Raw genomic sequence first — 24,248 nt, 5'->3', positions numbered from 1 at the left:
ATCCGTTCTTGTGACCCTGTACGGTGAAATACGGTAATCAAATCAAGAACTCCGGGCTTCGAGAAAAATTTAATTTCCTCGAGGAATTTGGGCATCTTAGAAATCGCCTTGAGAAACGAAATGAACGTTGCCTGCGGTAGCTGCAACATGCGAAAACCTAAGATATCTGTAATGACAGATCGATCCCAGGCAGTATGTATTATGCCATTATAGCCGCCAGGTGGTTCTGAACGCATCTGCGGGATTCTCTGAGAATGATAAATGGCACGGCTAAACTATCGCTTACAGTCTAAAGAAGCATGTTTCCTTCCGTTACTCCCTTCCCTTCACATCCGAAGCCGACTCCGTAATAGATAGCAGGTCGTCAAGATCAATAACTTGACGGCTCGTATCTTGCAGAATTTTTATTTTATTTCGATGATTGCCCATCCTATTTTATATCAATACTTTATTTCTAAGGACTAATAGATTATCGTGGAACGCTTTTTAAGATCTCTGGCTTTCGTCAGAAGGTTCTCTCGTAGTACTCTTTTTCTACATCCAAAATGATGTTGGACTGAATTTCTTACATTTTTTAGATTTTTGTGATTCGGTATTTTTAATTAGTTCGGGTTGCTTTCATCGCGATCTTAGTCTTATAGTAATAATTTATGATTTATAACCAAAAGAAATATTACCGAATTTCTATTTGGTCCGAGTTCAATTAACTTTGGAATGAATCAAGAAATCCTTTTTGAAAGGCCCAGATATAAAATTTGATGAAGATGTAGCCACATGGAGACGAGTTATCACATGCAGACGGACGGACGGACACGTAAAGACAATAGGCGCATTAAGCATATCTACAGAAGAAAGACCATTCTAATCACAGGGGAATATTGAGTCAGACTATTGAAAGTGAGTGCAGTAACGATCTCGGAGATGAGTCTATCAGAAAAGCTACGAAGACGAAAGAAAAAAAGGATCTAGGGGTGGTTGGTATACATCTGAGAGAGAGAGAAAACATTTATTGCATTGTCAGAATACAGAGAGTTGCCAAATATTGCAAGATTATCCTTTACAGCCATAAAGCCAGGGGTTCACAGCTCCGACACTGGAGGATTCATAATAAGCAAAATACAACAGATTAAAATTAACAACGTTTTAAGTATTTAGATGTAAGAATAAAGAAACAAAAATCTATCATAATGAAAGGCTACATGTGAATGTATGAGTCCGTTACGAATATTAAGGAGATCACCATTAGATTTTATTGATCTCCTACCAGTGTGGCCTAAAGGGCACACTGTTAGGAGAAACAAATGTTAGGGATCACAAATATAAAAATCTAAGGAAGTAACAGAAGGCTGAATCCCAAGAAATTTACCTTCTGGAAGTGTATTGTAGATCATTGGAATAAATTGCGTTCCAAAAGATGGAGAATTTAATTAAGTTCAAAGCAAAATTGGATACAATGTTTTAATTTATTGAGCACTTTCTCACTAATTCCGTTAGCACTTTGATTAAAATCATTCGTATGTAATCCTAGATGTCTTCGTGGTAAATATATTTATTGATTGCCTCGAATATCTTATTTAAAAAACATTTATTTTTATTAGCAAGCGGCCCCTAGCCAGAAACTAGCAACTCCGCTATATACACCTTCATATGATATACTGATAAATATGATATACAGATTTATATGATGTACATAAATATAAATTGAGGCACAAGGAACTACAGGACAAGCACATGGCACAATGAACCACATGAAGTAAATAAGACCAAAGTGGCGCAAGGAGCCATTGATCTTACGAAGTCAATATGAGATGATAGTAGTCTATAAGCCTTCTACTCTTATTTCCTCAAGTTCAAGCAACGCTAATCTTCTCTGAAACAGTTTCTTTGAAAAATTTTGGAAAGCCTGAAAATCTTCTTCAGTCTTAATTAATCGCCCTCAGTCAGGTGAACAAGATTTGGACTAGCAAATAAAAATTCATTTCTGAGATCCAAATACTCATGACAATAATTTGTAAATTATAAAGATTTACTCATACCTTTTGAAAGGAAAATTCTTCAGCCCGACGCTCACATCGATTTGCTCCAATTAATACATTGATTATGTGAATTAATTATGTGAAAGGACTAAATTTATAACACGATTTTATGCTTCAAAAGCATTGTTAATATATACGGGTTTCTTAAAAACTAATTTCCATTATCCACTCACTGCCAAAGGAAGCGCAAAGCGTAGCCGATGTACATCAACCCACTCAAAACTAAATCAACTAGCAATTAGAGAATTGTCAAAATTACTTAAAATATTTTTGACTAAACTTCTTTATAAGGGACTAGGTTATTTCGGTATGTCCACACCCACCAGAAAATGTTCACCAGCTGAAGATGGCGCTGACAGAGGAATGGACGATGTTTCCGCAAGAACTTATCAACAACATTGTTCTAAGTATGGACAGACGGTGAAAAGCCTGCATCGACATTAGGGGTGGCCATATCTCCTACTGAGGACCACCTCTTCCCTTTATTCCATCTTTGGCAGTGATGCATCTGTATCATGGCAGCCAGTGCTAGGTTGCCATTTTTGAATAAAGTCCCTCTGTACCGTTTTGTTTCCGTTGTTGTTTTCTTCATCATTTCTGTACCTCACGAGGTTCCTTTGGTATGCTTTTCCCATATCCAGGCCACTCCTATGAGAAGCTACAGGTGAAAACCGGACCGGTCCTTAAATTTTGCACACCAATGTATATCTGTATGCATTATAAAATTGGTTGAAAATGATACTTCTTTTATAAGCAAAAGGCCGAATTTTTGTAGGAGACGATAGGTCTAATCGGATACCCCGTTTTGTGCAACTTGATTGTCCAAACAGGGTAGGTACATTACTGGTTCGAGCTTTTAGATTCTATAATGTAGCCATCGTAATATAGTCTTTCTTCCTGTATTCAGTTAGTGTTATTATACTGTTTTATCAAGTTGTCGAACGTACTTCTATTTTCCAGTTGATAGGTCGAGTTATCGGATATAATATCATTTAATTTCTCAATATAATCTTAAGACGACCACAGTGTCCCCTTTATCCGCTCTTTGTATTACAATACTATCATTTTTTCTTAATTTTTGTAAACCGATCCTTGCTTCTTTTTAGGGTCCTTTGAATTATTGATCTGCTGTATTAATCCTTCAAAACTAAATAAATTAATATTATTAATAATAAAGCAGTGTGTCATAGTCTTTAATACAATCCTTGATTTCATAAACTGTAAAGATGCTATGACATATATTCCATGCTGTTACTGAGGGATAAGCTTTGCTTCCTTTGCTAATACAAATATTAATATCTTTCTTACAACTCTGGCATCAAAATTCAAATAATTTTTTTTGATGTTGGAGTTTTAAGAAAGATACTGATACAGATAAAGACTGAAGCATGCTTATGACTTTCTTGTGGACAGTTCACTAGACTAAAACAAATAGGAGCTGTCATCTAGAAATATCTAGATTTAAATTATTTAACTATTCGATAAACTATTACTTCGATTAATATTAATACATTATTCATATTAATTAATGTGATAAGTTATGAATTAGTTATTAATTAACTATTAATAGTAGGGTTTTTTTAACATTTCATTAAATATTTCCCAGTTGCATCAATTATTACGATCATAATCATCATCAGCCATTTTAAATCCACTGCAGAATGAAGGCCTCTTCAGCAACTTTCCAGTTCCTTCTGTTTTGTACAATGACCATCCATTTACTACCCACAAACTCATGAATTTCATCTGACCATCTCCGTCGTCGTCTTCCAGGATTTCTTCTAGCTCCTCTTGTCTACCATTCTGTTATTCTCTTAGTCCATCTATCATCATGTCTTCGAGCTATGTGTCCTGCCCAGGACCATTATAGTTCTTTAGTTTTGATAAGAATGTCCTTTACTTCAGTTTGTTGCCTAATCCATGTGTTTCTCTTCTTATCTAACAGCCTGATTCGTAATATAGTTCGTTCCATTCTTCGCTGTGTTGTTCTCAGCTTCTCTTCCATTCTTTTGGTGAGTGCCCAAGTTTCACTTCCATAAGTCATGGTGGGGAGTATACATTGGTTCATTTTTTTACGTTTCAGACAAACTGGGATATTGCTCTTCAGTATGTGATTATATTTCCAGAATGTTATCCATCCAAAATTTATTCTTCCCTTGACTTCCAGCCATTTATCATTATTACAGCTAATGACTTTTCCCAAATACGTATATGACTCCACCTTTTCAATTACTGCTCCTTCAATCGTTATTTCCCTTTCTGTGGCATACTTGTTCATCATTACTTTTGTTTTAGCCATATTCATCTTTAGTCCAAAATCCTTACTAACTGTGCATAACTGATTAAGATTTTCCTCTAATTCTTTGGGATCGTGGCTTATGACCACAATGTCATCTGCAAATCGTAAATGGTTTAGGTACTCTCCGTTCACATTGACTCCTTTCTGCGACCAGTCTAATCTTCTGAAAGCTTCCTCAAGGGCAGCAGTAAACAGCTTCGGAGATATTGTGTCTCCTTGTCGAACTCCTTTCTCAATTTTAAATTTCCTACTGTCTTTGTCTACTCTAATAAAGGAGGTAGCATTCTCATATATTTTCTTCAAAATCATAATATATGGAGTATCTATGACTTGTCTTTCCAGTGCCCGAAACATTGCCTTATGCTATATGGAGTCAAATGCCTTTTCATAATCCACAAATGCCAGGCATAATGGTGTTTTATATTCATTTGCTTTCTCCATTAGCTGTGATATTACGTGAAGGTGATCCATAGTTGAGAATCCTGTCCTAAAGCCAGCTTGCTCTTTCGGTTGATTCTCATCAAGTATTCTTTCTAATCTATTAGTAATGACCCTTGTGAACAACTTGTAGATGTGGGATAACAAGCTAATTGGTCTATAATTTCCAATTTCTGATTTATCTCCTTTCTTATGCAGCAAAACTATGATTGCATTATTCCACTGCTTAGGCATCACACCTTTTATAATGCATTTTGTGAAGAGTCTTGCCAGTTTTTGTGCCATGTCTCTTCCTCCCAATTTTAACTACTCTACAGTAACTTCATCTTCCCCCAGGGCTTTCTGATTCTTCATTTTCTTCAACGCATGTTCTACCTCATCAGGAAGGATATCAGGTATGTTGTATGTGTTACTAATTTTTCGATAAATTACGATAAATTACCCTAAATGTTCTTTCGGAAATCGGTGGAATCGCACTCCAGCTTTGCTACAAAAGAAATACTTCTTTCTGTCCAGCAGACAAGTGCCCAAATAATTATAATAACGATAAAAGATGTAAATCGAACTTGCTACGCTCCATTAGCACTAATCAAATCCAAATACAGTAACGGCTTTATTAGCATTGGGCGTGCGCGTTAGTACTCTCTGGATTTTGATGGCTGCGTTAGTTCCATGTTCATACAATGATGGCGCTGGGAGTAATTGAGCAAGTGTCCACTCTGTATCTTACTATCTGTGTCCTAGATAATGTATCGTTTCATCTCTGCTATAGAAGTGTGTGTTTCCTTCCGTTCGTGCAACATATCTATTATTAGCCAGAAATAATCGGTGTAATTTAGTATTTATTTCATTTTCTAACGCTTGTTTTCTAATATGAATAACTGATTTTTGGTAATTCCAATCATTAAAATTAAGATTTTTTTTTACTTTACTTCGGAGGTTTTGTAGTTGATTAAAATATTTTTTCTTACTAACAATTCTGCCTTCTAATGTCATCCTATCTATTTTTTGCTTTGTTTTAAAATTTTTTATTTATATTATATTTTATATTGCAATATTTAAGGAAATTAATATGAAAATTTTGGGTCTCATATTTTAAGGTGATATTAATAAATCCCTGTACCAAACTGTGTAAATAAATATTCATATTTTTATTTATAACCTAAACGTAGTTAAATTTAGAAGGGTATCAGCGTGATTGTTTATAAAATTAAATGGACCGAAGTCAACGAATGAACGAATAACGAAAATACATACGTGATTTTATAAACATGTGAAAATGGACATGGAATATTAAAACGGGAAAGGAAATGTGCAATATTGAGAGTGGGTGTAGTTGTTGGTGGTGTGTGTACTTTTAATTTAAACTAACCGATCCTATGGGTATGATGAATATAGCCCAAGTTTCGAAGGGAACAAGGTAAACAAATTTTAATTTAAGTGAATCAACAAGATTAATTAAAAATAAAGCTAAACTGAGTCGACGAAAGAACGAAGAAGCGAGATGAGGGAGGAATTTATAAAAGGAGAAACGATTTTTTCCGGAGTTTAAAAATACAATTTGACGAAGTATTATATGAACTTAACTGGAGATAAAAACAAAATGTTGTTATAAAATTGGAATGTGGTGAATGAATGTGTCGAATAAACGATAAAAATCCTAAAAAGTGTGAAGTTGGATGAATAATAAAACACAAGTTACTCATACATTGCGACTGTGTGTAAATCCAACGAAAGGAAAATGCATGAACCGGGTTAACTCAATAATCTACTTATGTAAAATATGATATCAATTAAAATTGACATTAAAATTAAAAACGGAAATAACGAGTGGATCGTGAGCGAATTGTTGTTTCAAAGCGAAAGTGTGTATTATTCATCCAACTTTATACTTTTTTTACATCTTTATAATTTACAAATAGTACTTAAGTAGGAAGGATTGAGCTTCATTGCTTGAAATCATGACAATAATAATAATAAAAAACATGACTCCATGTCTCCAGAGCCGTTCAGTCACACCGCGACCTTTCTGAAACACCCAGCTGATTCAGATTTACTAAATATGAGCCATGACCGGTTAATAAAAACATAGTTTGTAGATTAGGGCACAAACCATTTTTCTGACAGAACATCAACAATAGAGGGAAAGAACCAACGAGTTATTTCACCTTTATTTGAGTTCGCCCATCTATGATTCCAAAGAGTCATTAAGATATCTAAAATTCGCTTCGCCTCATTCTTAGGATCATTAGCCAAATCCAACTCAAGATCACGAATAATAAAAAGAGTACCACGCCGAATGTTGAAAGTCATTACTCTGTAAATAAGAAAGAGGTCAGTTGGCATTTTCCCTCATGACAATCTGTAGCGCATCAGTGGAGACAGTTCTACAAATTAAAGCCATCTTCTGGAGCATCAGCCTTTGAATGGAATGCAGTTTTTTTATATATTTTTAAAATAACACCATCTATCCAAGCTGAGATACCGTAAGAAACAATAGGAAGGAAAACACAGTCATAAAAAGAGATAGTACCCTACCTCTAATACCCCAATCCTTCATTGTAATTCTTGCTGTCATGTTAACAAATTTTTCAACAATTTTCATATAAAAAATTGACATGGATGTCAAATCTAATGAAGACCCCAAGATATTTAATTTTCTTAATGGACTTTCACAACCAATCACAAATGGGGTTCTCTACGAACACATAGGTTCCCTTTCAGCAATAATATTTTTGATTTTTACCTGGATATTGTTAATTTATAGAAGTCACACCAAATATTCAGATCTTTTATTTCATTAGATCGTTGTTCAATTTGTAGCCATGAAGAGCCTTCAATTAATATTACAGGTCATTAGCATATGCAATCTTATGAACATGACTATATTCCTTCCGCAACCAATCCTCTAATACCAATTTCCAGATTAGTGGCTCAAAAACATATCCCTGCGGACATCCTCGAATAGCAGATCTAGTTACTGAATTCCAACTAGACTTATTTATAAAAGTTCTTTCCTGGAAATAATTCACTATGACGCTATAAAGCTGATGCGAGCATTTTGTGAGGCCATGCATCAATAACACACTGTTCTAAGAGATATTATCAAAAGCTTCTTCAAAATCAATGAAAATGCCAAGAACACATTTTACATTTGAATCTCTGGCCAATTTAACCAGAGATTTTAAAGCGTCCTCTGTACCACACCAGGAGTAAAGCCATATTGCTTATTTGAGAATCCTAAATTTTCTTCCGTATATTTCAATATTCGTTGTGAAAGCATGCGTTCATAGACCTTGCCCAAACCTGGAAGAAGTTCAATTGGACAATAAGAAGAGGGCTCAGTTTTAGGTTTTTCAGCTGACTTCAAAGTGACCTGATGTAGAGCATCATCCTTCCAAGACGAGGGAAAAATTCCTTCAAGCAGGCATTTATTGAAAACAAGAAGATACTCAGGAAACGTTTGAAGAAACGTTTAACAACTTCCCGTTCAATGAGGTCCATACCAGGATACCTGTTATTACAAATTTTGTTTACAGCTGAATTAAGATCTTCCATTGAAAATGGTTCCTCGTGAATCTCACTAATACAACCACAATCTAACCGAACAGTACTGTCAGAATACTCCACCTCATCCATATGATGAAGAGATCCATTGACAAGGTGAACAAGTATAACATTAACACTGCCGAGTTAATCTACAGTTTCATAGTCTCCACAATGCATAGAACTTTAATCACATTAATTTGATTTTGGCCTTAATTTGAGTAAATACAACTTATAAACCATACCCCATGGATCCTCATTACCAGCTGTTTCCCCTAAATTTTTCCATGCATCAAATTTCCTTTTAGCTATTAAACGGGTATATTTTCTTTTGATCAATTGATACTCAGTTTTCAACCTGGCAGTAGATTCTTTTTTATCCCACAATTTCTGACGTTGGAACTTCTTATGTGCCCTGTTGATCTCCCTCCGGAGATCAGTAAGATCAGAGGACCACAGAGGCACGTTTACTTTGCTTTAATTTCATTGACTCCCTCGAGGCATCAAATAACTTCTGTTGTAATAGTTGAAGAACCAAATCAAATGCATTAATCTTATCCAAATTAGCTAACGACATTTCACCAAAAATTGTCCTAACAAATCTGTCAAATTTACCCCAGTCAGCGTGCTTAATCGCAGATCTTCGAAGTTGTAACGAATGAGGCTCAATAAATCTACTTCTGGCGCAGTCTAAGTTGAAAGTAATCGCGCTGTGATCAATTTCAACTTAGGATGTGCTAGAAGTAGTATCTTTATACAAGTATTGCCTACAGTTGCCCCTAAGAAGGCCGATTCTTTCTTTTAACAAATTAAGCGTTCAAAGGTCTAACGTAGCCGAGTGGTCAGGAGCGCTAGTGCAGTAGCACACGCTCTTTGAGTGGATCGGGGTTCAAGCCCGTGACTGCTAAATACGATTAACGATTGTATTGATCGATTTATTGTAAACCCCACTGACCCGGTGGTCGTGCCGGAGTATAAACAAGAAAAATGAAATAACCACACTAATAATAATAAAATATCATCTTCCGAAAGATGGCATAGGCTTTTCCCAACAGCAGAAGGAATAGACGTGTCCGATGCACATCTAAGAACACCATATAAATCTTGTTTAAAGCAGAGGGAATTGTGGTAATTACACTCTATTGTAAAACCTTACCTTTCTCCTTCGAAATTTAACGATCTTAACGTTGCATATATTCGTCTTGTTGTTCCTCATTATTCGACTGGATAATACCCTCATGCCAACACTCTGCTTGAAGATTGTAAAGAGTTTATTATGAATTTCATTTTAGTTGCTGAAAAGGACGTCATCTAAAAGAAACTTACGCTCAACCACTTAAGATAAACTGACTAACCTAAAGCCACTTAAATAAGATTCGAAATTTTATCGAATTACTGAAAAATTGAAAGATTACTACAACGAAGAAAATGTTACTTTTTCACTAACTTTGAACCCTTGACGACCTGGAAGAAGTTTTATTTGTACTTTGCACGGAGTCCAGATAAGACCTCGCTGTGGGAGACTGCGACTTGCTGGGCGTGCAGCAGTTGCCATGGTAACGGCTCGACGACGAGTTGGGTAATTGCAAGTTGGAGCCGTGTCTCGGGCAAGGGCTAATGACGCCGTTACTTCTTGGCTTGTCTTGGGACGAACCGTTCGTCGCCAGAAGCGGAGGAAGACGGCGGTGGGCGTTCGGCTGGGAGTTTCGCGATCTGGACATCGGAATTAATCCTCTAGAGTGACAGCAGAAAATCGGGCGTCTGATCTGCAAATAAAGAAATGGTTGCATGTAAAAGAAGAAAACAAGGCTCTCTTATCAATGAATTTATTGTTGTTATCACGTGGGCCGAGACTCCGATGGAAAAACAATTTTCCAGCAACCACCGAATGCAAAATCAGTGATTTGAGCGATAAAGTTCAGCCTTCTGGGTTACCAGCTGACGTCTTTCTCTTAAAACAGTGTTTTAGGCTATATGGGAGGAGGGTGCTATGATACTCTTTATAGTCAATGGCTTTTCATTATGCTTTTGGTGTTTTTGTGGCCTGGTTTCAGTACGCGTACATATTTTAAGAATGATTGAGTTCTGGTCTTTTTGATTCCACTTCCTAGTCAGTAATCGCTCGCTTCCAATTTTGAATTATTCTAAAACCTAATAAAAAATTGAAAAAGACGGAAACGGTGGAAGGGCCTACTTTTTGGCTGCCTTTGCATAATCTATTATGCAGCGCTGTGACACACCAGCCCTGATATGCAGCGACCTATCCCAAGTCTTCTGATAACGTCTCACATGATGTATTGCTCTCCAAGCTTAAACACTGTGGAATTTTCTGCCCTTTGCTGTCTGAGATGTCCACTTTTTTCTTTCTTTTAAGGATAATGATTAGGAGTTGTCCGTGAATGCACTTTTTAAAGGGGTTTCTTTTTAAAAATTGCTCTTTTCCAGTTCTCTTTTATACGTGACTGGTGCAGTAATATAATAGAGAATTAGAATGTCAAAATGCTAATAAATGCTTCAATCTTGAAAATCACTTATTACCAGCTCAATTTTCAAGAGTTTTTTACACTGATACACCTGGCAATTTTATAAATAATATAATAACATAATCCTATTGCCACTGCATCTTGGAGGAGGTCCTCCTCCGATCATTAATTAAAGAGGAGAGGAAATAGGAAGAAATCCGAGGGTGCAAGGTTCGTGGAATGAGCAGGATGCGGCAATATTTAAAACCCACATTCGTGCGCAGACCTCACAGCAGCATGCCAGGAATGCGCAGGAGCTTTATAGTGGAGTACTTGGTTGCACCTTTGCCTTTTTAGGGGGGGAATGATTCTCCGTGCTTCTATTGCTTTGACATTTGTTTAGTTTCTCGGATCATAGTGATGGAACTTCATCCAGTGACTAGCCGTCAAAAACCTCCTCTTGAATAAGATTAAGCTTTTCTCGGCACATCGATAACATTTCATGTGCACATTGTCCTCTTTCCTTCTTCTGGTAAGGGGTCAGGTCTGGCAACCCATCTAGCAGACACTTTACTCATATGTAACTGTTGATGGATGATGTTCTCCACAAATCGTACACTAATTTGGAGCTTTGCAGCCAGTTATTCGAAGCTAATACGGCGATCTTGCAGGATTAATGTTTCTATTTTTGCAACGCTATCTTCCGCTACATCAGGCTGCTGGACGTCCTGGGATTTCTTCATCATGCACTGAAGTTCTTCCACACTTCAATTGTTTACACAAATGTGCAACAACACTCTAATGTGGGCAGCCTTCTCCATAAACAGCGACAATTTCTTCGTGGATTGTTTTGAGTGTTTTCCTTGCAGAAATAGGAACCGAATCACTGGTCTGTATTCCACTTTATCCATTGTGACACTCACTTCATTCAGTGCTTCAAAAAACAGAAATGAATTATCAGATCGAAACCAAAATTCACTTAACAATCACACCTTTGGGAAGGCAAATGAATTCTGGAATGCCCCAGGGAAGAGTTCTTTCTGACTTGCTCTTCACTTTTCTCTTAGTCCCATTTGCCCACGACAGTGATGTCATTTATGCTGATGACAAACTATTCACTGAAATTGCATCATCTACGGGATTCGTTGTAACCTAATGCTATTTCTATTTCTGATTTTATTGTCAACCTCGGGCAGTTGTTATCGTGATGGATAAATCTTTATTCTTACTGTATATTTTCTCCATATTGTATAATATAAATAAAGATTTTTTAATAAAATACATCTCACAATGTGCATTTTAATATTCCTAAATATTATGCTGTTGTGATTAAAATGCAGGTTATATATTAACAGCAATCCACTTATTGGTAATAAATGGGTTGTAGTTAGTGGAGAAAGCGTGTTTCGCGCTGGATTATTATTAATGAATCATTAGCAGTATGTGATGAGACAAAATCAATTATGCATTACCAAAACCGTTCTTGGATGCGTCTGTTCAAGATATTCGCCTCGAGTTTCTCATCTACAAAAATAAATTATAATTCAAATAATTGATGAGTTTCTGCAAATGACAAACTGACATCGTAAATAAAGATAGTAGAAGCGCAGCGATAGCAGCTGAGCTCGTAGTGTAAATGAGAGATATAAATAAAAAGGGTGCGGTTTTGAATGTAATTTATTACATAAACATACTGAACGAAAGTGGATCCTTATTTTTGACCTTTGTAACTAACCTCCGAGGAATTCTGCGATCCACTTCAACCAAAAATATCACAGACAAATCGATCACCGAATTCGGCATTTCTCCGGTAAAGTAAAATACTTAGCCTATGTATTGTAGAAGTATATTTAACGTGTAACCATAGCATTAAAAAACATTTATAGCACTCCTAAAATACGCACCTAGTACGCTGGAGTGTGCGACCCCTTTATGTTGGTGTCATCAACCAACGTAAAGGGGTCGAGGTGTCGCGTCCACACCACACAGAGGAATGCAGCCCTTCTGTGTTACTAGACAATACTAGTTGGCATATAATTACCATCAACTGTTGCAATATCACAACTTTGCTTATTGGAAGCTCGAAATGGTGAAACCCATGTTTAGTCTCCACGGGAAAGCTTCAACACTCCCCGATCTCTTCCATCATGCAGTGTGACTGATGTCTTTTGAGGTTATGACGGTCATCGTGGTGAGATCCAGTCTTCCTTACATTTCGAGGGTACAGCTCGAGAACGGTGTTCGAAGACCAGCTGTTAGATAATCAAACAGACCGAAAATGAAATGGTAACTCTTTAGAGGACATCCTGATCAGCTAGTGCAGTGGTTTTCAACTGGGGTGCCGCAACAACATTCTTGGGGTGCCGTGTAATTTGGGTTTATGTTATCTAAAGTTATTATTATTATTTTTCTGAAATTTATATATTTATTTCATTATAAAAAGGGTACAATATAAAGGGTACGGTACAATATCCATTGTACCATGTCTTTTTAATTTTGTGGTGATCTATAATTGATCTTTATTTAGTACCTTTGTATAAAGAATACAATTATTATATAGGTATATATTAAAAGATCGAAAACCACTGTGTTAGGTATTTCTTTTGACCTACGGATGTCTTGAAAAAATTACTGGGACAGTAAGGGCACCGTGAACCGAGAAAATTTGGGAACCTCTGAGCTAGTGTATAATCTGTCTGCCAGGTAGTGACTGGAGGGAGTCCGAATTGTGTGTATGTGGGGGGCATTGTCGAGACCATATCCAAAAATTTCATTACTTCATACAACGTGTCCCTCCGACCTTCTTTTTAATATGGAACACAGCATGAATAGTCAAACTACTAGAACAAACTTATCTGCAAAAAGATCTAACACTTCCTCTTTCATTTCATAAATACGAAACGAAAGGACAAATAAATATGAAATTTATTTGTCCGCAGATGGACAAATAAATTTGTCCATCTGTGGACAAATTTAATGGAAAAATTTGGGTGAAACTCAAGCAGTTTCTCTCGATATTTCAATGGCTTTTGATCATGTTTGGAAAAAAGGTCTTCTAAACAAGTTTAGAAGACCTTTTTAGAAGACCTTTCCATCTTTTGGATTGCCGACTGTTCTTTGTAATTGGTAGAGATAAGCCCTCCGCTTATCATCGATGACACTCAGATTTCTGGACAACAACAACAACAAATGTCTATTAGGGATTACCCTGACTTCTAATCTCTCTTGGAATAAGCACATCACAAATATTGCTTCCTCTGCATCTAAAAAACTGGGCTTTCTCTTTTGTTCTCGGCGTTACTTTACTTCTGAAGAGCTACTCACACTGTACAAACCTCAAATCAGCCCTACCATGGAATATTGTTCTCACATCTGGACTAATGTCGCCCCACACATAATCTCTCTCTCTCTTAGACTTCTACACTTCATTCAAAAGAGAGCAGTTAGATTAATTAAAGAACCTCTTTTTGCAATGTGTTTACTTCCTGTCTTGTAGACGTTCGGTTTCTACTTCATGCCTTTTCGATAGATACTTCCATGGCCGCTGTTCTTCTTATTTGGCTTCCATAATTTGTCTCTCTCTCTCTTTTCCAAACTAGTCCGAACACGTGCTGCAGCTAGTCAACATCCATTTAAGTCCAACTTCAAACTCACAGAACCAAGTTTTCTTCTTCTTAATTTATTCATTCAACTTCCGTTTTCTGAAACAACCTTCCTTCATACGTATTTCCCGAAAATTACAAACTACAGAAATTCAAGTCTAAAGTCAACAAGTATATTCTTTGATCTTCTCAACTTTCAACCTGTGCACAGTACTAAGTAATATAGGTTCTACTAGCTTTCGCCTTTGGGATTTTTTATAAAAAAACTAAAAAAATAAGCAATTTATACACTCACTTTCCACAAAATTAGAAACCTTTATTTTGTACCTATTTAGGCCACTTTTCGCCCGAATTGTAACCCATACTTGTCGTGGCATGAATTTCATTAGGTTGTTTAAGGGATTCTAGCTTCACATTTGATAATGTTCCATCACGATATTTGTTCTGTGGTAGTCGGTAGAGAGCTGCGAAGTCGAACTGCCCTTTCCAACATGCCCTAGATATTCTCAGTTGAATTCAGATCTCGAAAATTCAGCAGCCAAGGTAGATTCTGGAAATCTCGAGAATGTTTCTCGAACCATTCCAACCCAAGTTTCGCACGGTGGATAATTGCGTTGTCTTCTTGAAACAATCCATCTCAATATAAGTAAAAATTTAGCATTGCAGATCGAAGTTGGTCCGATAGGAAAGAAAGACAGTCGTGGAGGCAGCACGACTTTCCAACGGCATGAGTTGACACAATCGGTATAAACAAAACATACCTGATACCACGATACTTCCTTCAGCCGCTTGAGTGGTAGACACCAGTGAGGCTGGATGGATGACTTCATGAAGTTCACACCACACCCAATCACTGATTTAAACCAACCACTGATTCAAAAATGTGTACATCGAGACTCGTCAGCCCATATGATCTTTCTCCATCGTTTCACAGTCCAGTATTGATGTTGGCGGCTCCTCTTCAATCGAATCATTCGATTTTTTTAATAAAAAGAGGTAGCTTTATAATCACATCAACTTCTAAATACCAGGTTCTTGTACTCCCACTGCATTTTTCGTTTGAAAAATGGGTCTCTATTCCCGAAATAGAATTTTTCAGTCATTTGGTACACATCGGGCCTTCTATTCTATAGCACTTTCTTAGAATACCCGCTTTCTGTCGCATTTCTTTCTTTTAGTGCTGCATTACAACTGCAGAGATAAACTGATAACTGCAGAAAAGTCTTTGGGCCCGTATAAGACGTTGATGGATCCTGGAGGATCAGAATGAACCAACAACTAGACCAACTTATTCAGGGTGCGGACATCGTCAGAATTGTGAAGAGCCAGAGACTTGCCTGGTTGGGACATGTTATGAGAATGCATGGCAGCAGAACAACTAAGAGGATAATGAAATGGAAACCTACCGGTAGGAGGGCAAGAGGAAGACTGCGGAAAAGATGGATGGATGACGTAGAAGCGGACTTAACGATCATGATAATAAGAAGTTGGAGAAGTTTGACTTCTGGAAGGGCTTACTGGTGAAACATCGTTGAGAAGGCTAAGACCCATCCCGGGTTATAACGCCAGAAGAAGAAGAAGAAGAGCTGCATTCTCCTTGCTTCTTCCACTCATTGTATACCTTTTGAGATAGTTGCTTTCGACATACCAGTGATTTCGTTTGTTTTCTGAATTGTGGTTTCTGCTAAACGAGCGCCAACAATAACACCTTTCTGAAAACCGGAAAGGTCACCTGTCTTCCCCATGGATCGACTAAGGAGCCAGGAAAGCGTACGGTATATATATATTTGATATCAAGGATCTTGTGATTAAACCATGTGAAAACTTAAATTTACATATTGTACGTTTAATTATCTGTTGACGCTAATTGAAAAAGGTTTATAATTTTTTTGTCCCGTGAGTGTAATAAGTATACTCGAATATCTTTGAATGCAGTCGATTTTTCGGAAACATTTATTACCAGATTACATCATCCTTATAGAGAATAATGATTTTCTTTATGGTTATTTTCACTCTTTAAAATGAAGCAGTGGGAAGATAATTTAAAATTTGGTGTTCTGATTAATCCTTTGAGTTTCACAGTTTTGTTAGATCAGTGCTCATTATGATTCAGTAAAGTTTGGGAATAATTGTTGCTGCACCATGGGTTACATATATTATTTGCTGTTGTGGTTGTATCATTTGGAGCTGTAATCATTCTTTGTGGTTCATTAATGTCTGATAATTTTCGGATTTTCTTAAAGAAAATAACAACTTATTGAAAGTGTTGAATTTCAGATTCTGCACGAATTTTAAACTATTGGCCGTGGACATTTCAATTTTAATTATTTCTAACTCGATACTTTGTTTAAAGAAGTGATCAGAAATGGCACAGGTCCGTTTTCAATTTTTTATTATTAAATTTTAAAATTCTTTTGTGTTTTGAAGTGACTATCTGAGTTACGAAATCTTGGAAGCAAGCCATCGAAATACTGAGAAACATATCATGGAATGCAGGGTGGGATCGTTATAAACAACAGGTGTTTCTAGTCTGAACTGCTTGTGCATGTGTGCAGAATATCAGAGTGTGCTGGTGTTTGTTAAACAGAGTACAGTGCACTATCCTGTTGCTCATGGAAGTGGTGTTGACGTCACATGTTACGTGAAAGGTTTGCTTGTGTTTTGATTATTACTATTCGCCAGTAAGATTAGCGTGAAAGATTAAGAAACAGAGAGATCCAACGGCTTCACTTTTTCTCCGATAGAGGGTATTATTTCTGAATGTGGCAGCACAGATTGCCTTGCCATATGTAGCCACAAAACGTGTTGATCGTTTATCAGCTGCCATAGGCAGTAGGCAGCACAGTGACCACGTTACAATTGTCTGTCCCTGAGGGGCCGAATCGGAGGAGCATAAAAATAAACTATTCAGCTCTAAATGACACGAGGATTCCACATTACTGGAAGAACAGTAAAGAATTTATCCGGGATTTTTTCGTTGACACATCCAAAGATTTATTTTGAACCCTTGAGCTCAAGAGGAGTTGAAAATTGGTTTTATTTTTATTCCAAGTACTTATTACACTTATTACACTGTTCTAAAAGTTTCTGAAAAGAGTCACCGAAGCCAATGATGTTCCGTTCGGCTGTTAGGTTTTTCCTTATGTCTTCAACATCTTCAAATCTCATTCCTTGAGAGCAGTTTTCATTCTGGAAAGAGGAAGAAGTCCACTAGTGGTTGATGGGAAGTGTTAGGGTGGATGGTTGATCTCTACAATGCCATGTTGCTTCAGAAATGTCTTCACAAGTACGAAATGGGTGGAGGCAATGTCACGCAAAGAACCGGCTGTCTTTCTCTCAAAATTGTGGCCTCACTCGGGAAATGAGCTTCAATAGTCTTTCAAGCATCTGTACGTAGAACTAACTCTCTGATAATTTCTCGAACTTTGCAACTTTGTCCTCATGTCGAGAAGTTGACGGACGCCAAATTCTTGGGTGATCGCGAACATCCACACACCTTTTTGAACCGTTTATACCATTCAAACACACTGATGATGAAACGTTAAATCGTACTTAACGTCCCATCACCATAGAGAGTTTTTAATATTTCATACGTTTCTGTTGCAGATTTCCCCAGTTTAAAGCAAAATTTATATTCGTTCGTTACTCCATTGCAAAATCGTGACAAGGAAATAACGCTACTAACGAAACCTGTTGTTACTTGCGACCTGTCAGCCTACTGGACAATCTCTGGAGAACTTTATTGCCACACCTCGTATATAAATGTTCCCACATATTGTATTATAGAGACTCGTGTATTATGGCCTCGGAGTGCTCCGTGCATTTAAATTTAAAAACCTACCAATCAATTAAATTGGTCTATGCAAGTGACACAATTGCCGGTTCATCATTCAAAACTTTATAACAAGCTGAAGTTAATCTATTAAAGAAATATTAATGAGGAAAGAAGTACATGTACAGGTATGTACACCGAATTGGCTTTTCTGGTAATGATCGTACAACATAAAGTTTATTGAAATTCTGTTTGTACGAGTACTTTCATTTTCAAATATGTTGTGAGGTATCAATACATGAGAGTTGTTAATATTAACACCACGACATCTTATCTTAAATTATCGTTCTGAAATTAATATTATGAAGTCATACATTACAACTTACCGCTAGGTGGCGAAATAGTAGCCTATTCCTGTATTAGGCGCGTTAACGTAGTTTTAATGCATCATCCTTAGCTTCTGATAGTCCGTGCACGTTTCGCGTGTATTATTATGCAAGACTCGTGACACGTGTGCACAGATATATTTATTTACACTGTGGAGAGAAAAGAAACTAAAAAGTAAAAGGAAAGAGCAATAAATATTATACATTTGTAAATAAACTAAACTGATAAGTTTTGAGAACGTAAAACCATAGTTTTATTAAGTTTTCTATAAATCTTAGTAATTAATTGATAAGGAGGTAATTATATTTACTTTTCACTTCAGTTAATCATATAAATAGAAATATAATTCAATTAATTTAAGAAAAAAATCGAACACGCCTAAAATGTAACGCACTGCATACGTTACCCAACTTGTAATGGAAGTATGTTATCGAATGTTTAGACAGGATCCGCATAAATAAATAAACTACTAATAATAATATTATTATTTTCTCCTGGACAGCAGGCAAATTAGCGGGGTATTATCATATTTATCAGTTATACAGTTATATTTTCAGTTAATCCGTTATATCCATCATTGGAGTTCAACTTTTTAAGTTAATATCAAATATGCACCTCTTCAATTACAAATACAATTAACAGTTATATACAATTATAAGCACCTGTATACATTTATAATAACTATCAGAAACATGTTTGAACATATTTCGAGAAGAAACTTTTGAGTGGTATTGTGGAAGGAGGTTTTCTTGTACCCTGTATTTGTACACAAAATTAAAATCTACGCGAACTTCAATTAGAACTGTGTTCGCAATTAGAATCCCGAAGATGTCGTGGCCATCTTTGTCTTACCAACACAATTAAAATACTACACATTTCCCACCCTTTTACAGAATGTGTGACTGTTTAAATAACTCTGAACTAACAAACGTTGCACTCCACGTATTAGTTAATTAATCTAGATTTAGAATTCTATCCAGAAGAGGGGAGGATACAACTAGCCCCTCTTCATCTAGTGGAGCCAAATTTAAAATAACTAGTTTGCAGGCTACGTTTCTGACTCTTTGGGATTTTGTCATTATGTAGTGACTCAATCACAATTAATTCTGCAGAATCAATAGTTCTCCTACTTTGCCACAGCGTGCACTTAAGGACTCTTTTAACTAACTGGGGATTTACCAGTGTGGATAATCAGTTTCTCCAATTAATCGAATTATTTTCTTCTGAACCGATCGAAGCAGAATTTGCTTACGATGAACTGCACCAACATGTCGATCGAACCAGATTTTAAAATTAGCTGTCATTTTTTTAATGTCCGAAATTACTCTTGATTTTTAAAGTGTCCGAAATTATTGATTTATCTGCTCCGTATTCTGCCAGATTGGTACCATTAACACCTTTCTTCGATACTTCGATGATATCAGCTTTGTCATTGATGGATAGCGCTGCAGGGTAGTTTCGCAGACACATTCGCTGGATAAAGAAAGTCTCGCATAACGTCGGGTTCACTTTCTTTCAAGCTGCATCTTTTCCATATTTTAAAAAGAAGCGTGAATGTAACACAGCTCGAAATTCAGTATTGTAAGCGAAGTTCTCATGAAGGAACTTATTTCGTTATAGAAGGTACTGGAAAGTGCAGTCCTCCCACATAGTGTAGGAAAGGTTTTGATTCTAATCCTGTCAATGACGCGAGGAATTGTTATAGGCTTATTTATTTATTATATTTTTCAAAATCGCTGAGTTAGTCGGTCTGGCGAGGGTTACATGGTTTTATTCCCTTTTCATCCCTAAAAATACGGTACATCTCTGTAGAACATAGACCGATGAGCCAAAACATTATGACCACCTACCTAATATGATGTTGGTCCTCCACGGGCAGCCAAAACAACTTGTACTCGGCGAGGCATGGACGCTACAAGATTTCTAAATGTGTCTTGTGGTATCTGGTACCAACACGTAACCAGCAGATCCTTTAACTCCTGTAAGGTCCGTGGTAGACGCCACAGATTGGAGTTGTTGTTCCAACACAAACCACAGATGCTCGATGGGATTGATATCTGCGGAATTTGGAGGCCAGAGCAATACCTGGAAGTCTTCTTCATGTTCCGCGAACCAGTCTCGAACAATTCGGGCGGTGTGGCATGGCGCATTATCCTGCTGAAAGACGGCACTGCCAGAGGGGAAGACCGTTTCCATGAAAGAGTGTACCTGGTCAGCACTGATGTTTAGGTAAGGTATATTTAGTGTTTAGGTAGGTGGTAGACGTCAGAGTGCCCGACACGTGGATGACTAGATCCAGGGTAAACCAACAGAACATCGCCCAAAGCATGACACCGTCACCACCGTCTTGTTTTCGTCCCACGGTGCATCCAGCCGCCATCACTTCCCCAGGTAAACGACACATGTACCCTGCCGTCCATGGGGTGTAACAGGAAATGTGATTCATCGGAGCAGACGACCTTTCAGTCACTCAAGGTCCAGTTTCGATGCTCGTGTGCCCATTGTAGGCGCTGTCCCGGTGAACCGTGGTTAGCATGGGCACTCGGAGCTGCCTGCGGCTACGCACACCCATTTTCAGCAATGTTCTATGTACTGTGTGTTGTGACACATTATTCCCGTTACCAGCATTTCAATTACCGTCGAGTTGCGCCACAGTCGCCCTTCTGTTGCCACGTACCATCCGGGAGAGTTTTCGCTCACCTCGAACCTCAGTGAGTCGTAGTCGTCCAACACCTCGCCGGCGGTTCGTGGGTTCCTCTTCTCGGACCACTTTCGGTAGGTACTGACCACGGCTGAGTGTGAGCACCCACCAGCAGTGCCGTTTCGGATATGCTCTGACTCAGTCGTCTGGCCATTACAATTTGGCCTTTGTCAAACTCGCTTAAGTCCGCTGCGTTTCCCATCTGAAGAACAAGAGTAACACTGATTAACGGAGCTCAGTATCAGTGTTTTTTATACCGTGTCCCGACCCGCGCACGCGCCGTAGTTCACCTGCTGCAGTTGCTTCGGTTTGCATAACGGCTCGCTGGTCATAATGTTTTTGCTCATCGGTGTACATCCAATTTATAGACGATATACTTATACATAACCTTATACCTGACGATATACATGACCTTAGTTACCTAGGCACAAATTGTACACGACCACCTCGCATTAGTTTTGCGGTGAAATAACTTGTCGGTACTAAACTCTGGTCCTACAGTTAATATAATCACCTCCTCACCAAACCGGATGGAAAAAACCTGAGTTCGAATCCCGTGAATGATGCGATGAGTTTTTATGGGCCTTTTTCACAAAGTGGCTGAGTTAGTCCGGCTCAGACGAGGATAGCATGAATTTTTCGTCCAGAAAACGCAAAATCGACCACAAAACACATGCAATCATATAAGGCGCAGTATGGCCTAAGTTGCTGATGCGCCTAAAACCCTACAATAACCAACCAACCAAGGAAACGTCTGCAGATGGTTACATCAATCGAGGATTGTCTCAGTAAGATTGTCTCAGCACTGAAAAGCTTTAAAAATGTATTTCATTTCGAAATACGCATTCACCACTAAAGGATTAATTACATTTCAAAATACTCAGAAAGTACACATTTCATTTTAATTATAACAATTCTAAAAATTTCGTTGTCAAACACGTGAATAAAAAATTCCTTGGACTGCTGGTGATGAGTGCACTACTGACTACTTCATGGAAACTGCCAACACAAGGAAGCAAAAAAAAAAAAAAACTTGCCTTTTTAAAAAAGATAAGGTGTTTATTAACAAACTTCTCTTTAACTAAGTGGAACTTCTGAATTAAAGTACATCAGCTCTGTGCAGACTCCCTATCTGGAGTACCGAATTTTTTTCCAATTATCTTTAAATCTAGGCTACAATACAACGTTAAAGGTTACTTTGATTAGTGTAGACTGCCGTTGGTATTTTTCATCTCATTCCTCTGCAAATCAATGATAAGTGGGGAAACTGTCAAGGACGACGACGTCTTAAGGAGTACGTATTTGATTTATGTCAAATAAACAGAAATTAATTTACGCAGATTAGCTAAGTTATTAACTGGTAAGATTGGTGTGACTAATATTTTTGATAACTCAGCCCTACATATCCACCCTGTATTTTTAAGACATATTAGGTTTTTAAGTGGTTAAAGGTAATTATACGTCATAAATTCTGATACATTTCTGCCAGCCAGAAGTGTATCAGAAATTATGATGCATAACAGCTTTTGCAATGAAGTCGAAACTACACTCATGAGCCAAAACATTATGACTACCCTTGCCTCCAAGAGTGAACTCCTCTACTCCACCTAGGAGTGACGTCACCGACCAGAGCAGCATATATAGTGACAGCACGGATAGTGCAGGACTGACGAAGTTTGAATTGGAAATGATTTGCGGCACTAGGAATTCAGCATTTCAACAACCGCAGACATTGTCAGCTGTTCGAGGCCACAGTAATCAAGATGTAGCTAGAACGGCCGGAAGAGGGACAACCAGCCAACTTGCCGGGACGGGGAAGACAACCACTGTTTGACCATCGAAGTAAACGCGGTTGGTACGTGCTGTTCGAGAAACAGGCCCCTCACGATCTCCCATTTAACGGCAGGCTACAACCACGGTGCACAGAGAAACGTTTCCGAGCACATCATCCAGTGGCCGTCAACAAACAGAAAATGGCCTCAGAACGCACGCAGTTTACAGTATATACGGAGCAACTGGCCTTAGTCACTGAAGCTTCTAAAACCCTACTACCACTACTACAGTGGACGTTCTTGCGGATAGCCCCGCGGAATAGGTGACCACTTCATGTGTCCATGTTGACCGACCGTCATCGACAATTCTGACTGCACTCGGCACGGGAGCACCGTTCCTGGACATTGAACGACTGGAAAAGACACCTGGACTAATGAATCAAGGTTCCAGCTCCATTATGCCATTGGACCGGTGCGCATTCGACATCGAGCACGTGAACAGCTGCAACTAGACTGCACGGTTTGTGTGTTGGTTTATGTGATGTTTTCATGGACATCACTGGATTGCCTTATCCCCATTGAAAAATATCCTCACCCCCAGTCCCTATATTACACCCTACCTGATGACCGTGTATTCAGATGCCACTGGATTCTTTCAATAAGACAACACGCTGTGTTATAATACCTGCATTGTGCAAGAATGATTGTCTGGGATAATTTCCAAGCATTTTGTATGCTTCCCCGGTCGCCAGATTCCCCCTACATCATCGCATTTAACATTTGTGGAGATACCTTCCGCAGTCTCGTGGAGTCGATGCTACGTAGGATTCGGTTATCACTGCGAATGGCGGCCCAACACGCTATTAGGGAGTTGGTCATAATGTTTTGGCTCGTGAGTGTCTAACAGAAAGAGGTGAATATTAGGTTACCCAAGAACTACCTCATCCACCAATGTGTAATAATGTCCAAAATTGCATGCGTTCTGGTCGGTTTGCCTTTATTTTGCTAGACGAAAAACCCTAGTTTCCGGGAGAAAAATTTAAGTTTCCGTGCTGTTGAAATGATTGATTTCTTGGCTAGGAATTTTAAAATAAGATTCAGCAACTTTCGCTAATCTACTGATATGATCAGTGTCCATCACTCTTGTTCCATATAATCACCGAATTCAGCGTCCTTTGATTTTTTTTTTCTTTTTTTCTGCACACTTAAACCCGTCTTGAAAGGTGACAGACA

General features: G+C 37.9%; 1 protein-coding gene across 5 annotated transcripts in view; it reads right to left on the bottom strand.

Moving 5' to 3' along the window:
• The window catches only part of LOC150081105 (putative 3',5'-cyclic phosphodiesterase pde-5), a 167,874-nt gene that overhangs the window by 84,413 nt on the left and 59,213 nt on the right, over positions 1-24,248 (bottom strand). For 3 of the 5 annotated variants that reach the window (XM_090382156.1, XM_090382160.1, XM_090382157.1), the window contains exon 2: positions 9,767-10,085. In XM_090382156.1, coding sequence (XP_090238282.1) covers positions 9,767-10,085 — 319 coding nt within the window. Of the gene's footprint in view, positions 1-9,754; positions 10,086-18,541; positions 18,710-24,248 lie in introns of those variants that run through there. The other 2 variants (XM_090382158.1, XM_090382161.1) reach the window with 2 other exon arrangements.

This window comes from Mastigoproctus giganteus, chromosome 9 (assembly GCF_048544385.1).
Source record: "Mastigoproctus giganteus isolate SK-2022 chromosome 9, ASM4854438v1, whole genome shotgun sequence".
Taxonomy (NCBI): domain Eukaryota; kingdom Metazoa; phylum Arthropoda; class Arachnida; order Uropygi; family Thelyphonidae; genus Mastigoproctus; species Mastigoproctus giganteus.
Note: the sequence above shows the minus strand (reverse complement) of the source record. Positions and strands in the feature narration are given on the sequence as shown.